This window comes from Cydia amplana, chromosome 15 (genome assembly GCF_948474715.1).
Source record: "Cydia amplana chromosome 15, ilCydAmpl1.1, whole genome shotgun sequence".
NCBI classification, from domain to species: domain Eukaryota; kingdom Metazoa; phylum Arthropoda; class Insecta; order Lepidoptera; family Tortricidae; genus Cydia; species Cydia amplana.
Genome location: NC_086083.1, coordinates 16202564 through 16219360, shown reverse-complemented (window position 1 = coordinate 16219360; position 16797 = coordinate 16202564). Strand labels below are relative to the sequence as shown.

The window sequence follows — 16797 nt, the reverse complement described above, 5'->3', positions numbered from 1 at the left end:
TTGACAGGTTCAAGTCAAACCGCTTGACTCAATCGAGAGCTGTTTAATTAGATGGTAATTAGTAATTACTAACTGGTTACTCATCTGTATAACTTGCAACGCAATGTTACACTGCTAAGGATATTTGTATTTATAAGTTTAATAAGTTTTGAATTAGTTTTCAAATATTATCGCGCCTGTACTCTCTATGGACGGTCAGCAGAGTAGTTAAATGCTCTATATACATTTTGTTGACATTGTCAAGGCCATGAAATTGGAACCAGATGAGATAATGGTAAAGCTTCGATATGGAGTCGTTGTTTACCAATGTTCCATTAAAAGAGTGTCTGGGCATTGTCAAAATGAAACTTATAGATAACGAACTTCCAGAAGAGTATGTCACTTTATTGGAGCACTGTCTAGAGGGGAACTATTTCCTGTACCAAGGGCAGTTTTACCTCCACGTAAAGTTTGAATGCATGTGACTGTCGCTAACATATCGACTGGGAAAGCTTCATCATTTATACTGCCGGGTTCCGGGTATAGAATTATCATTTCTACCTCTTATTGTCATTTATATTTCTACGATAACCTATAGGCTATTTTATCAACCCTTGTACATATTGAGGTAGTATTTCTATTTATACATATAGGTCATACTGAACAATTCGAAAGCACGAAAAAATTTACTGTTCTTTACACTTCGGCCAAGATGACGATGTTTTTACGGTGTTAACGGAATACTCAGCATTTTTTTGGGATTTTAAGGTTACTCTGAAGATGAAAGTTGATTAATTACGTCGAACAGCGATGACTAAGATGTTTAAGACCTCGATGGCGAACGGTTGAAATAACATCTTGTTTTTTAGAAAAATCCTGCTTTGTTCTAATAAATAAACTACTTTGAGTTCAGTTACGTACCTATTTAAACTCACAATAGGTACAAACTAATGGAGAACTCTACTAATACTGTATTTTTACCCATTCGCGCGCTTAATTTCAATCGTCTCCGATCAAGTTGCAACTCGGTCCAGTCTGAGAGCAATCGAACTTCCTCGCCAAAGTTCCGGCGATCGTTAGTACAAAAACAGACCATATATTCTCATCGCAAGCTCAAAGTGGAGCTCCGGGCCGTAGGTATTACCTACCAGTGTATCTTGATATCGATATCCGTATAGTAACTAGACGTAGGAAAGCGCAAGTATACTGGTTTGATTCGACCGTGTTTAAGAGATTGGAATGAAACCTGTGTCCGTAGCAGACGTCTACAAACGGAAGTATTGCGCGCTTTTTCTCTTCGACACTCGGGAGGAAATTCGGTGAGGCCGAATTCCATGTACCTATTGTGGCCATTCTCGCAAAATCTTCAGCGGATTCATTTGGATGTCAAACGAATAACAATTTGGCGATCTTACTCCGTAAATGTCTGGAGTTGGAGACTCAGCGCGACTTCTTGCCACCATATTGCAGCAGTCTAAGAAAAATAATCGTTCAAAGTGAATTAAATCAGGAAAGTTTATAGATACGTAAGTATACCGTGATGGAAGATTAAAGATTTCAAAAGCTGACCAAACCAAAACAACATGGAAATACGCTCCTAGGGGCTTTCACACATCTGACTAAATACAGCAGGTACGATATTGGTGGACCAGCATATATGGACCTCAGACAAAGAATACTTATCATGAGTCTGCGGTTCAAATCGTTTCAAAGGGTTTCCTCATGCGAGCACCGGTGTACACGGAAGAGTGGACTATTTTTAAACCTATTATGCTGCCTCGGTGAATTTTCCGCCCTTCTTTCTACTGAATGAACTTCTGAATCTTCTGAACTTATCGATGAGAAACAACTTCATAAATGTTTTGCGAGAATATTGATGTTCTATATGACTACATATTTATATTTTATGTTCAAGTATAATATTTACACTATATCCAGTGGATATTATCCACTAGTAGTTCATTATTATTTTAGAATAAGCTTATTGTAGATGGAAGAAGAAGAGGTTAAGCTTTTTTCAAAATAATTGTGCACGATGTAAAATTCTGAAAGCCGTCACATGTCTCTATCAGTTGCGCAATATTTGAGATATTTATCAGCAAATCGAGAAATACCCCACTTTTATCGTAGGTGGTTTTTTACCTCTTTTACTGTACTAGCTATTTATTATTGGGGTGTTATGGGCCTTTGAGTGTCGCATCGACCACGCATTGATCTATTGTGACGGCCCTTTAAAGTTCATTTACTAATGCCCGTTGTATCCAGAAAATTACAGTTACAGATTCTTTGGGCAGTAATGATCTGTCTGTACTCGCTAACTCAACATCTTTATCTCGATTCTGTACATACTGTTTTCAGTAGTTAAACTTTTTTTACTCTTGGGTATTTTACATTCTGAGTTCCTCCACACCGACTCGCTTCAGATTTACGCACATCACACTGCATTTGCAACATTCCTTTCCCGCGCTCCCGATAGTCTTAATGTATAGAAAAACCACAATAAACCCCACACTAACGAGGCAGAACTAATTCTTAACTCGTTGTGATAAGGTCGGGAATAAAGGTTTTAATATTTTTAATGTATTTATGCTTTGACGCTTGCAATTCTAACTTGAGCACGTTTTTCCTTCCATTGACAAATTGCCCGCGTTTGCGCATTCCTGATTCGACCACAGATCAAATAATGGAACCCATTTATGGTAAAAACTAAGGTATGAAGAAGGAAAACTTCGTAACGCCTCGTCTTAACAATTTCTGTTAATAATATAGTTCGTAATCCATGTCACCTGCGTCATAGTCATATAAAAGCGGCCAAGTGCGAGTCGGACTCGCCCATGAAGGGTTCCGTATTTAGGCGATTTATGACGTATAAAAAAAAAACTACTTACTAGATCTCGTTCAAACCAATTTTCGGTGGTAGTTTACATGGTAATGTACATCATATATTTTTTTTAGTTTTATCATTCTCTTATTTTAGAAGTTACAGTGGGGGGGGGGGGGACACATTTTACCACTTTGGAAGTGTCTCTCGCGCAAACTATTCAGTTTAGAAAAAAATTATATTAGAAACCTCAATATCATTTTTGAAGACCTATCCATAGATACCCCACACGTATGGGTTTGATGAAAAAAAAATTTTTTGAGTTTCAGTTCGAAGTATGGGGAACCCCAAAAATTTATTGTTTTTTTTTTATTTTTGTGTGAAAATCTTAATGCGGTTCACAGAATACATCTACTTACCAAGTTTCAACAGTATAGTTCTTATAGTTTCGGAGAAAAGTGGCTGTGACATACGGACGGACAGACAGACGGACAGACAGACAGACAGACAGACAGACATGACGAATCTATAAGGGTTCCGTTTTTTGCCATTTGGCTACGGAACCCTAATAAAAACCTAATCTTGTTATATTGTCAAACACCGTACCAAGTTCACCATGAATTTTACGCAGCCTTGATCGCTAGCGACTTCCTCAACTCAACGCAGTGCATCTCGCTTGCACCAATGTCAGTACGACGGAGATGCATTGTAAGTTAGTTTACGCATTCGCTAGCGAATATGTCAGTGTCAAACTCGTGGTAAGGATACTTATTTGATATGATATTAATCAAGTAGTCTCGATTAGGTACCGGTCAATCAAAATGGCGTGATAATTTCGTAATAGTAGTTGGAATCCAATTGACGTTCCACTCGACTGGTTACTGCGGGCGATTCATGTTTCGGTTTAATGGATTTTTAAGTTTATATTCATTTAATAGTAGTAGTAAATTTCAAAAAATGTTAATTGGTTAACTTTAAATGATGAATGATATCCATTGAGTAATAGGAGAAGGCGCTCCAAAGAATATCCGCTGAGAAATGCAATGCAGAGCTGGCTGTTTAAAGGTTCCGTCACACGGCGCGTGAGCGGGGCGCGCTGCTTTTACATATAAAACGCTCACGCCCCGCCCGGAAAACGCGCCTGTGTGACGAAGCCTTAGTCTTTAAAGTGTGTGCCACGCATGCTGTCAACAAAATTATCAACAATATACTTGACTTATTCAATATTTTCGTATAAACTTAACATTCTTTTTATACTGTCAGAAACTAATTACTCGCTTAAGCTTTTTCTACTATAGAGCTTTTAGCGCTTAAAATGTGATTTAACCCGTGTTATATTATATTACTTTAACAGTTACACGCCACTCCTTACTTAACACATATTTATAACACCACAACAACATCTACTTAACAGATCAAATGTTAAATTAATCACAACGCGTAACACTTGTGACCGCGAATGTGCGTTATGTAACCGAACTCACATGTATAAGGGCGTAAGAGTAGTACTTTTCCCGCTATGACATTGCGTTTGTTATGTGGAACAGTCGTGGTATCTAGGCTACGACACCTGGTAGGGTGTTCGCAATGGGTGCGCGAGCGCTGGTTAGCCGAGATCTTTAGTGCAATTTTCTTTAGTCTTGAATAAATACGGTAAAATAACCTAAAATATTGGATATTTTTGTATATTTTACTCACAATCGAAGTGACAAGCAGATTGTATTAACTCAGGCATAAATGTCCATTTTTATCCTCGACTATACATATAACTCCATTTCCGTTGCCAGGGAGGTTTTGGGATTACCTATACTGAGCAGCCAAAATGTATGAAACAGCCAAATTGTTTTTGCGATATCGTGGTTGGTCCCATAGTAAAAGTTGCTCAGTATAATTCCAAAACCTCCCTGGCAACGGGAATGCAGTAATTTTTTAGCCAACCTGTATTGCCTAATAAATTGCCTCAGATGTCAATGGATAGCTTTATGCCCTTGTTGTACAATCTACTATTTATTAAGCCGTTGCACTTTGTATCCAATAGAATAACAGCATTGCACCCGTTTAGCCGACGTTGCCGATTGGTTAGCTGCAAGTATAATTAAAAATAATAACTGTCACGCTATGGGATATACTTTATCGGTCAAGGCATGTTTCGGAATTTGAGATTATTATGTGTAGTTTTTGCCATGCGATAAATATTAGACGTACCTGTGATTTTCTGTTTCGTGCTCGGCATTCGCTATTATATCTGTATGTACTTCATAGTTCATACTAGATCACGTTCTAAAGGTAGATAAGACTGCAGTGATGGCGCGTTGTTGAAAAAATCAAAAATAACTGCACTTTTCACTCAAAATGACAGTTTTTTGTCATATACGTAACATGTACGTAATCATCATCGAATCTTTCAATCTTAATGCAAACGTTAATCTTGGTGACCAGTGGTCGACTTACATACATTTTTAATTGTATAAAAAACTCACTATGCAAATGTTCCGTTTCTCGTGCTGCGGTCACTCCACTGATATACAGTGGAACCTCGATAACACGAATCTTAAGGGAAATTTGTCTCGAAGAAGTATCGAATCGTTTTAAACAACTATGGGTTATAAGATAAAAACAAGATAAATAATTAAGAGTTAGCAAATTAATTCTTCCGACCTTTTCAAATAAATGCAGGTAGCCAGCAATATATAAATCAATCATTGATTACACAAACATATCAAATGACTCAATAAGTAGGCTAATTCCGATTATCTATGAGTCGCAGCCCTCACCCACTGATATACTTTAGCATTGATAAGCAATCATTATCAGTATCGATTAATGCAATGATATACACTTATCAACTCATTATCTGTTATTTTGATTATGTTGACATTTATCATTAAGCACTGTACTTGGCTTAAAAATAACTCACCTAAGACATATTGGATGGGTCCCACATCAAACCCGGGGTCGCGGCAAACCTCGACGGCGTTGGCGAGATGACTTCGACGCCTTTGACAGGAACTGGTGGGAGACGGATCAAGACCGGGATACGTGGAAAGGGAAGAGGGAGGCCTTTGCCCAGCAGTGGGACACTCTAGGCTCATTTAAAATAAATAAGATATATACTGTGGGGTGCTGTTTTTAAGTTTTCGTATCTAGCTTCAGATATTTGTAAACCTCTGCTGTCTGTATGTCAACGCCATTAAAATAAGTCTCAGGGCCTTTTTCTCTATTTTTTCGGTACAGTAGTGTGTGCGAATGTAATCCATGTTTTATTTCATTAAAAGAAAACTGTTTACGACATTGGCGACATTCATTGGTATTCAATAAAAAGTTCAGGTGTAAAAACGATTATTACATTGAAAGCGCCCTCTTCAAAGGCACTTCATACAATAAAACCGCACAAATTACTCTGTACTTTCCAAACAAAGCTTCACAGAATCTTGCTGATCAAAACGGGGAACAGTATAAAAGCCGTGGTGAGTGGAAACAAGAGGTGTAATTAAAAAGGCCCGTGTATCGGACAGGGGTGATTAAAAGCGGCCGCTATGAAAAGGGTGTTCGTGAAGTGTAGATTTTCCTTGTGCTAAAAATGTACTTTGCATATTTAAAGTTGGCAAGTGTACTTTTTATATTTGTGTAAAATATACAATAACTACCATCGCGAAACAGAAAAAACATTCCATTTCATAAACATTCCCCGTTAAGTTTACCTGTGATGAGCTCGGATATTATATTTGTAAAGAAAGAATGTCAAAGACTTATTACTCGCTCAATGCTGGCCACAAATTTTAATAACACTATCATACACATTGGAGAATTTCTGTTTTGTCCTATTGTTGACTGGCAGAGAATGCCGTAAGGCATTATGTCCGTCATTTGTACTTATTTTTATAAATAAATAAACCAACGTTTATTATACCAGAGCGTGAACCTGTCACTTGCTGCCCGCGGGCCTCCCTGGCTATTTTGTATGTAATATTGACAAACGACAATGTCTGATAAAGTCATAAATATTAATATAGTGCCGCCCGCATCTACTTCGTGAACTATTATGTGGCCCTTGGCTGCTAAAAGGTTGCCGACCGCTGGTCTATACAAACACCAGTTATCAACAAAACAATAAAGCATCTAATCCACCCGCAGTGAAACCGGCGCGGAATCGTAAGAATGTCATCTTTGCCTTCCCCACGCTCCCATGGTGTGTGCCCGTGGCACACTTGCACGCTTTCGCGAGAACGCCGCAGACGCGGTTGGGACCAATATCGACTGGGATTGGATGGGCTGTCGGGTGCGTTTGTTATTCTAATCGGAAAAGCGGTATTCGATCCGTTACTCGTCGAATAATTTAATAGGTTTAGCAAACATTTCATTACGGACCCACAAGTTAGGTGTGCCGCAAATTTTGGTGCAAAAAGAATAAAGATTAAAAAAAAACAAGTTTGATTTTTCACAGCTTCAAGGGAGACCTGAGTATATGGTTAAAATTTCAACTTGATTCCTCCACGCGTTCCTGAAATAAAGGGTCTTGACAGACAGACAGACGGACGGACGGACAACAGAGTGATCCTATGTAAGGGTTCCGTTTTTTTCTTTTGATGTACGGAACCCTACAAATATTATGGATTAATATTTCTTAAACCATCAGACAATTTCTTCTATCCATTAAGATGAAATATCATACGGCACATTTTTCCACTATTCCAATTTGTAAGTACTCTTAAATAAATAAACAACAACCTATTACCTATTAACCTATACCGATTATAGTAGAGGTTAATAATAGGTAGGATGCTCTGCCGGTGTTATTCGTGCGGGCCATAAAGGTAATCCCTTCACCCGTGCACTCCATATAAGAACTAACCGTGGTCCGTGTCTCGCAGAGTTATCAAAATGTAACTGCCCACCCTGGCCCATATACTGTGCACGACACAGCAAGGTGGCTGTTTATGGACAGGCCTTGGCCCATCGTGACAATGTTCGCACATTGTAAAAAAAGTTGTCACAGACATCACAAACTTAAATATTATCGCTACTTATTTCGAAAATATTTCGAAAATATTTCGTGTCTTATACAAATAAGTATTCACCGTTGAAACGCAGTAAAATCAGTAAATCTGCACGGGTCTTGTATGACTAGGTACAATTTTCTTTTGTATAAGATTTTCTAATTTCTCTCTTCTGTACAAAGTGGCGACATCCTATTAATAGAAATAGAAATTGTTTATTCGTGGCGAAAAACAAATAAAAGATAAACAAAAAACAAAGTACACATAACATTACAACGCATAACATTAAAATCAAAATTAATTTCTTTAGGGAATCATCAAGTCAATACAATACACAAAATTGTCATATGTTAAATGCGAAATGCAAATTATGCTGTTTGGAAGTTAATGCATGTTAGATAAATTCAATTGGAACGTTGTGAGATAAAACTTTGTTTGCAAACTGACAATACCTCGAGTATATTTTCTCTCGCACCCTTAATTTACTCAGTATTTACTTTTAGAATAGTGAGCCAAATATAGCACTAGGTATTGGCTCGTATTGTGTTTTTGCCTTCCCAATCGAATTGAATGAAACTTTTGCCAGAACGTTAAATGGGCGTAGTTTTCAGCGCTATTTAATTGAATCTAGAGAAACTTTTAGCGGTTTTGAGACAGCAGAGGGCTTGATTGCTTCATTGTTCAACGGAGACGAAATTAAATCGGTTCGCGCATTTCAAATTTTAGTGAATTGTCGTCGTAGCATAGCTTGACAACGATGTAAAAGATTTTACAAACCACCTTCTCTGCAATCTTAAAAATATTATTAAAATCTGATCCTATAAATGAATATCGGACCCTCCTTGAAGTACCTACTTTCAATCTGACTACACAAAATTAATTCTTCTTTATAAGTACTTAAATACATGAATCAGATCAGAAGCTTCTCTTTGGTAACGCGTTTTAAAAGATGGAAAAGAAATTTTCATTTAAAACCAACGGTTCTCAGTAACCAACACGCGTATAGCACATTCGGTTGCCAGCGAGATCACGTGCCCGGGTAAATGAAGTGCGGTGTGAAAATGATTGGGAACCAGTGACGTGTCCAATTTGTAATGTAACAGTATCGGGGACTGTTACGGTCTGCTTCCATAGCGTTTCGTATTTTATTACCTATTTGTTTTAACCAAGGTCTTTGCTGTTAGTTATGCCGTTTACAATGCAGTTAAGTGTTTATAGGTAGGTAATCGTTAACATCATCGTATGTATTCGTACAATAGATAATATATTTTAGCACAGATGCTATGGACAGTAGGAATAAATCGATGAGTACAATATGATTTTAAAGTCTGATATATTTATATTCCATTCCTCAAGGGTCCTTATGCTCCATGTGCACAGGGACATGTGATGGAAAGCCACATATGATTTCCAGGTTTAGTCTCTCTTACCTACGGACTAAGTATAATATTACTAATATTACTATACTTAAAATGTGACACTTTTTAACTAAAAGCTAGTTGCACAGCTGCGTATTTTGACATATTTACGCTCAGGATAATCTTTTTTATCTGTGCTTAGCGGTCCCGACGTAATCTCGTTTATCCAGACGATTAATTAGAGTCATTAATGAAAAGCCAAGGGTAGATAAGGGGTGTAAGGCGGGTACTGTGTCTGAAATAATAACATTTTGCGTGACGAAGCATCAAAAATATTTGTATAATCTTATATTTATAATACGTTTCTGTTCATTCACGTCAATAAATAAATATTACAAGAACAAAACAAAACGTTGAAGGTTAGGCGGGTTTTGTTCTAGGTATTGCTGAATAGAATTTCTAAGACTGCCCGTATTCCCGTGATCCAGAGTGCAGAAAGAATTCCTTACATTTATTGAGCAGCTACTTGCGATGCACTAGCTAGAAAATTGCAAAACTATGCTAGACCTGTTGACACGGAAGTTATTTAAGAAAACCAGGTTCTGCCACTTTTGTTAAAAGTTTAATTCGGATTTACATTAATATACCTATTTAGACATACATACGAGCTTACAACATACAAAACTTTATATTTGTAATCTCTTAAATGTATTTAAGAATTTTTAAAATCGCAGTAATAGTAAAACTGTTGTTTTTTACCACTAAAACAGGTTTGTTTCCCTCTAATTCAATTTACAACCGAGATACAGTGACAGCGTATAAACAGATGAAAATATAACAAGTTTTTCCAACCAAGGTCGCCCTCTTTAGCGCCGCTTTAAATAGTTGAGTTCAGGGAGTGTTGACAATTTGGTGCCGTGACCAGGATGTTCGTAACTTTTACAAACTAACCAAGTAATCACCTGACGTAAGACAGCAATTCTTAGAGATATCATATTTCGCTACAAATGAACCGCTTTGTAACGAAAGCGCTACACGATTGAACACTGGTTTCCGTGGAGGTACAGAATTATCCTTAACAAGACTTACGGTAAACCGACAAATTCCTTGCGTTACTTGATGACTTGTAAAAGTTGTAAATTAATACATAATTTCTTCGGTCTAATAACGAGTGCTATTATTTTTTCCCCTATGAAATCTATCCTTAGGCTACCAATAGGTACCACATCTCCCTGATAAAGACAAACGTACTTTTAAATTGCACTTCCTCTCCCTCTCACCGGGAGCGGCCCCCTCATCATTTATATTTAGAGCGATGTGACATCTCGCTAACACGTCAACCCATATTTACACACATCGGAACCCTGAAAGAAGTGGTTTATTAATATCTCACATTGACCTAGAAAGCGTCCGGCAGACGGAGAGGTAGGAAATTGAATTTCAATTTCAATTTTCAATTTATTTATTTGCTTGAACATACACAGTTGTCATGGTTACATGTCATAGGGGTGTTATAGGTACTTATTGTAGCTATTGTGTACATGAATGTATGGTCTACCACAATATGGCATGCAAAATCTTAGATTAACTTAAATTAAAATAATAATCTAATTACAATTAAAATGACAAGTTATCAAAATATTCCTTCAGATTATAATATGGTCTTATTAGTAGAAATGATTTTAATTTTTTGGAAAAGTCAATAATATTATCACATTGTCTAATGTCCTCATTCAAAAAATTATAAATTTTAATTCCCATGTATTCCAGACTTCTTTTGAAAAGTATATAATTTTTAGATTCTGGTAATTGTATGTCAAATTTATGTCTTAATCTAGGATGTCTATTTTTGTTTTTACATGCAAATCGGGTCTTATTTTTATAAACAAAAATACAGACTAAGTATATGTAAAGTGATGTCACTGTCAATATGTTATGCTTCACAAACAGAGGACGGCAATGTTCAAGTCGCTTTGCCTTATCAACATACCTCACAGCCTTTTTTTGTAAAAGTAAAACACATTTCACATGGACACTGTTACCCCAGACCTCAAGCCGGCACCTGCCCGCTTGCATAACCATACTCGGGGTCCTATTGCGAACTTTGAACTTGAACTATTATATAATTATGCTCAAAGCATTGCAATGCGATAATTAAATCCTGCATCGAATTTGAATGTAGGTTTTAAAAAACTCTGGAGATTTCCTCGTGCATTATGACGTTTTCTTTGGATATTATTGGGATATATTATATAAGATGGATACATAAGAGTTGGCACTTTAAGATAAACGTAATTATTGTCACGCAAAACTGCTTCACATTTAAAACGAAATGTATTTGGTTATTTTAAAATACACGTCAAAGTATTACTTTCCTATTAGTAAAGTTGAAAAGTATTAACGAGAAGTAGTAAGCAATGAGCGCATAGTCTTACAAATCTAAATAATCATCTTAAAGAAATCGATTTGTCTCCACAATTAACAAAAGCAACACAAATAGACCCTCTTCATTCTTCCTAAATAATACGAGTAATACCTTTCAAGACGTTTCATTTGCCACCGTACCCACTCGCTTAGAAGCTGTCAATAAAATGTGACAAAGGCGGGAGGCGTTGCGGTACGTGAGGTATTGTGAGCTGATTGAATCTCATTTAGGAGCGCTTCGTATAGACCAGTAGGGATACTTACCTGGCCTTTATACGGCTGAACGTGAACAAGACCGTATATTTATTATTTACCTACACTTTCAACGTATGTAAAAACAATCCAACATTCGCGTTCAAATAAAGACACTTTTGTTTAGGCGTCCACGCTTATCGAACTGATAATATATGCAAGTTGCAGAATGTTTCCACAAAGTTAAAAAAAGTTCATGGTAATATTCAAAACTTAACAAGCAGTTCGAAAATTCCGTTTCCTATACAGAAATGTGAAGAAAATCCATTGCTTCGAGGTCGTAGAGTTTAGATGAATCTTAAATAGCCTCTAACATGATTGATGCAGCACAATAATATTAAAAAAAGTTCATTTGATGCTTCGTATTCTCCCTAACACCTTTCAACATGGGCTCAATTCACTCGCCATCGTACCCACTCCCGCTAAGTGATTGTCAATAAAATGTGACAAAGGTGTTGTGATGCGCCAGATTTGCGGGCTTATTGAATTTCATTTAGGCGTGCTTCGAATAGATCGGTAGGGCTGCCCTCTGGCTGTACGTACATTCGGCCATTAGACGGCCTGTCTAACTATTAAGCTTACTCTGCATCGACTTCGACGTGACAAAGTATGGACATGCCACAATAAACATCGTATTTTCAGAGATATTTGACGTTTAAGGTGATACCTCCACACTTTGTCGTTTGCAACATGACTGGTTTATGTACGAAATTTATTTTTTCAACGTTCTTTGATGGTTAAAGTACCTACGTGCGAGCAGTTCTAATTCTATAATTATGTATATGGTACGAGTATATATCTTAGCTGTTCATATGATAACAACAGTATTTTCGAAACCTGTTCTCCTCAAAACATTATCCTGAAAACAAGCAGCTATAGCCTAGGTGTGAACAAACATGCTTTTCGCGATGATAGAGATAATCAATCAGGCGAACTGAATTAATATCAGGGTTGCCAACTTGCACATTCGTATCTCTTCAATACGCCTCAATATACTTCTTCGTGAATGTCAAACTTTTTTATTTTCTCAATCGAATCGATTTCATTTCGTGTAAAACATGTTATTTTATTGTCAGCATCTTGTACAGTGTGTCCAGCGGCATATTTCCGATTTCAAATTTAAATAATTATCGAACACGAAGTGCGAGGGAGACAGGAAGGGCGAGGGGAGCGGGAAGTACATACACAAGTGAAGGTCGACATTTAGGAAATATTATTGAAAACAAATGAAATCCGTATCCACCTTCTTTTCATAAAACAGTTTTGGTTTTATATGTTCCATTTTTTTATCACATTTTGATATCGGAAATTGCCGCTGGCCATCCTAAAAAATCGGAGGACATGTCGATAAAATGGGTAGCGTGGCGATAGAGGGCTGCTGGACGTGCTTAAGTTGAATTACGACCATGAAAGGCGTCTTCCAAGGGGCCCCGTCTCTTTGGTTAATTCTTGTATTTTCTGCATTTTATCACCAAAGTGCCGCGATATAAAATAATAAAGATAATATATATAATGAAATTGAAAAAATAGCATTTAAATACAGCCAACCCGTCAGATGAAACGTCCTGTCACTCCGAATATCATGAATAAACTGTGTGACAGCCCTAGGACTGCTGAGTCGGCGTTCTTGATGGATGACGCTTCAAGCCGGCTGGCAGCTAGGGCGCGCACAAAGGCACGTGTATTTTACATAATATCATATTTGTATGTAACATGTAACATGTTACGGACTAATGTATGATTAAGTCTGGATAAGTGATAGCGTAAAGCGAAGTCCTGTTGTTAGTCACAGAGATTAAGGCATCGATGAGTCTAAGCTAAATACATAGATATTAAGATATCTACGAAGGCAAAGAGAGGCATTGCGGATGTTTGTCGATTATTGAACCACTGTCAAGTGAGCGTTTATTCTCAAAAGCGTCAAGACGCTTATGTTTTTTTGTTAGGTACCTATACCTAATTGCCTGATGTTTAGTTTCTACTCATTAGCTAATTAGTTAATTAGCTAAGAGCTGATTATAATGGCTTCAATCCAGTATGTCTACTATTATAGATTATACATTTCAAAATATTATATATAAAAATATGTAAATTTACCGCAATCAGACTTGTATAGGTATAGGTACGAATACGTACGCACGTGTTAGGTACGCTGTAACTTTATATACTCGTAGTTACGAGCCATTGTTTCACCCGTAACAATACGATACTCCGATGTCATTGAGATGACTTACGACATTGCAGCAGTTATCGAACATGGCCGAGACTGTGTCATTTATGCCACCAAAGTATTTGGTTGTAGAAGAGATTTAAAGTCTAAAAAAATCCTGCTCCAGATATTAAATAAAATAAATGATATTTACACCAACACAAAAAAACACAACGAATTGCAAGCACAATAAAAGAAACAGGTAGAATTTACACATATTTGTACAGTAACTAACCAGACGAATAGATCGCTGCTAAGGCGATGTTATTGGACAGTTTATCATTTCAAATTATTGATATATGTATTGATACATGTTCGATAACTGCTGCAATGTCATCTAAATTACATCGGAGTATCGTATTGTTACGAATGAAACAATGGCTCATATCCTCAATAGGTTACTAAAATATCAGACATCAATTAAACGAACTAATCATTAAAATGAAAACTAAACTAAACACGTCAACTTTTGTCAACCTCTGGTTTAATAATTTGCAGGACCGAATTAGCCGCAAAATTGCATAGCCACTTGTAGGAAATTTTGTAAATAGCACGAATATTTCTTAGACTTTACCACTTCTAAATACCATTAATAACTCTGCTGTCACGTATTAAATAAAATAGTAGGTTGTACGGATAACTTTACTGCTTCTTGCGAGTGTCGTTAAAAGTAGGTATTGTTAGGAGACGACTCAACAAGACTAATGAAACAAGTTTGCAGCGTTCTAAGAACATTATTTTGTTTCAAGTAGACGAACGGTTTGAAGAAAAAGTACGATTATTTATGATGAACGACTTTCTGTAAGAACAAGTTATGGGTGAATAAAAAAGTCCTTTAAAAAATCGACCTACAATTTTTAACTCGAGTTTAAATTGTTAAGTAAGATTGGATTTTATTCATGTATGAACCTCGACGAAGTACCGATATTCCGATCTAAGAAGAAAAATACTGAAATTAAAATTAACACGGAACTTAACCAATTTATTTCCTTTTTTTAAGTAAGAATCCTACGCCACAAACATTATGAGCTTATTTCTTATGCCAAATGAGATCGTACTAAGGTGCAACACTAATGCAATATCGTTTTGTTCTCGCAGCGTCATTTACTGGTAAGTGTGTGAAGATGTGATGTCGCTAACAATGTCAGGCAGTCTAGCATGAGTTGCGTTTTCGCGCGCGACTCCATAAGTGCTTGAAGTCCCGCAAGATTGCAAGATGGATAGAGAACGCAGCTCATGCTAGCAGGTCTGATGTCCCTACAATATTTACTAAAGTATACCTACTTAAAGGTATATTCCCGAGTCCCGAGTCCCAGTAATGAACCTCGAGTTCTGTTTTACATGTTATTACATTGGTTATAACTATAACTACATAGAAGCTCATGTCCTAGAATAAAATTAATGTCTTGCTTGATGGAGTGCATTTTAATCTTATAAGTATATGCAGTCTTTTGCTGTTGGCGCAAGATTATCCCTGTTCATTTACTTAAATTTAGACGTGCTGGTACGCTATGTAATACCTATAATGTAGTAGCTAGTTTGGTTTAGATATAACCCGTAATTTACGAAGGATCTGGAAAGACTGAAGCATGAAGTGAGGTTGTGTTTAGTTGGCCCTTTGTATATTTTAATAACAATAAGTAAGAAGAAAGTTATTATCTATTATGCTCAATGTACGTGTTGCGCCCATTTGCAAGCAACATAATAGAAAAAAGAAGAATCGCTCTAATTCGCCTACTGCCTACTAGTAAAGAAATCTCTAATCGACATTGGCAAGCCGTATAAACAGCATCTTAACACAATCCTAAGAAACAGAATAATTATTAACCATAAAAGCAATACTTCATACATTACCATACCAAATTCTGATAATTGCACACCGGACCATGGATCCATTTTAACAACCACTTTAAATTAGCTCATTTTTATGTTAATTTATCTCAAAATGGCATCCAATTAGTGCTCAGTGAGGGGTGGCCGCAGACAGAGCGTCTGCTGGCTCCTCCACATCATTTACCACAACTCTCTATTGCATTATAAACCTTAAGACTAAGCGCTTAAAGTATACTTCAATTGGTTGTAAGCCGACGCCGCTGGGTCTCGTGATTTCCTTCAGTTTATCACCTGGCTTTACGATGCTACGTTTACGGAAATTGTCGTAGCGGCGCACAGCGGAGGAATTTAATGGAAAGACGGGAGAATCATTTGATTCAACGCAAATCTTATTGTAAAAGTCGCCATATGAAATGGCTGAAGACGTGAACTCAGTCACTCAATGCACCTTGCATTGCAGTAACTTGAAAGCGGAGTTATTTTGAAAACGGCAAATATTTATTACATAAAAACCAGAAGCACTTCATACTTTAGTAACACTAAAAGCTACTGCACCGGTTACCGAGGCATCTGGCTTACTGTTGCTAAAGTAGAAAGTGCTTCTAGTTTAGTAGATATTTGCCATTTTCAAAATTATCCCCTTGTCGAAGTTAGGTACGCCGAGAGACTTGCTTCCTCTTGTTGAGTCTTGTATAATTTAACACAGTGTGGAAAGCCGACAAATACGGTCGAATATGTAAATGTAGCTTAGTTGCTATTGTAGCTTAGTTTACAAATGTTAACTACATTCATAAGAATCATAAGTAATTAAGTAAGTCATGGATCAAGCGCCAAGTACCTACGAGTTATACAATTCACCATATCTCCTGTCATGCAAAAAGGGAACTTCTGCAAAAAATCTGATGGAAGAATTCGAGGGTGATT

The 16797-nt window shown here is 36.9% G+C and overlaps 3 protein-coding genes and 1 long non-coding RNA gene across 7 annotated transcripts in view; 2 read left to right on the top strand and 2 right to left on the bottom strand.

Moving 5' to 3' along the window:
• The window catches only part of LOC134654661 (zinc finger BED domain-containing protein 4-like), a 1082235-nt gene that overhangs the window by 409081 nt on the left and 656357 nt on the right, over positions 1–16797 (bottom strand). The gene's annotated exons all lie outside the window — the stretch shown is intronic.
• LOC134654688 (uncharacterized) overlaps positions 1–16797 on the bottom strand; it is a 403600-nt gene that overhangs the window by 175852 nt on the left and 210951 nt on the right. The window lies entirely within an intron of this gene.
• Positions 1–16797, top strand: part of LOC134654659 (uncharacterized) — a 191823-nt gene that overhangs the window by 82034 nt on the left and 92992 nt on the right. The window lies entirely within an intron of this gene.
• Positions 1–16797, top strand: part of LOC134654664 (protein kinase C and casein kinase substrate in neurons protein 1) — a 229612-nt gene that overhangs the window by 197995 nt on the left and 14820 nt on the right. For 3 of the 4 annotated variants that reach the window (XM_063510140.1, XM_063510139.1, XM_063510137.1), the window contains one exon: positions 15139–15150. The exons of the other annotated variant lie outside the window; for it this stretch is intronic. In XM_063510140.1, the coding sequence (XP_063366210.1) occupies positions 15139–15150 (12 nt within the window). The remainder of the gene's footprint in view (positions 1–15138; positions 15151–16797) is intronic. 4 annotated transcript variants of the gene reach the window in all.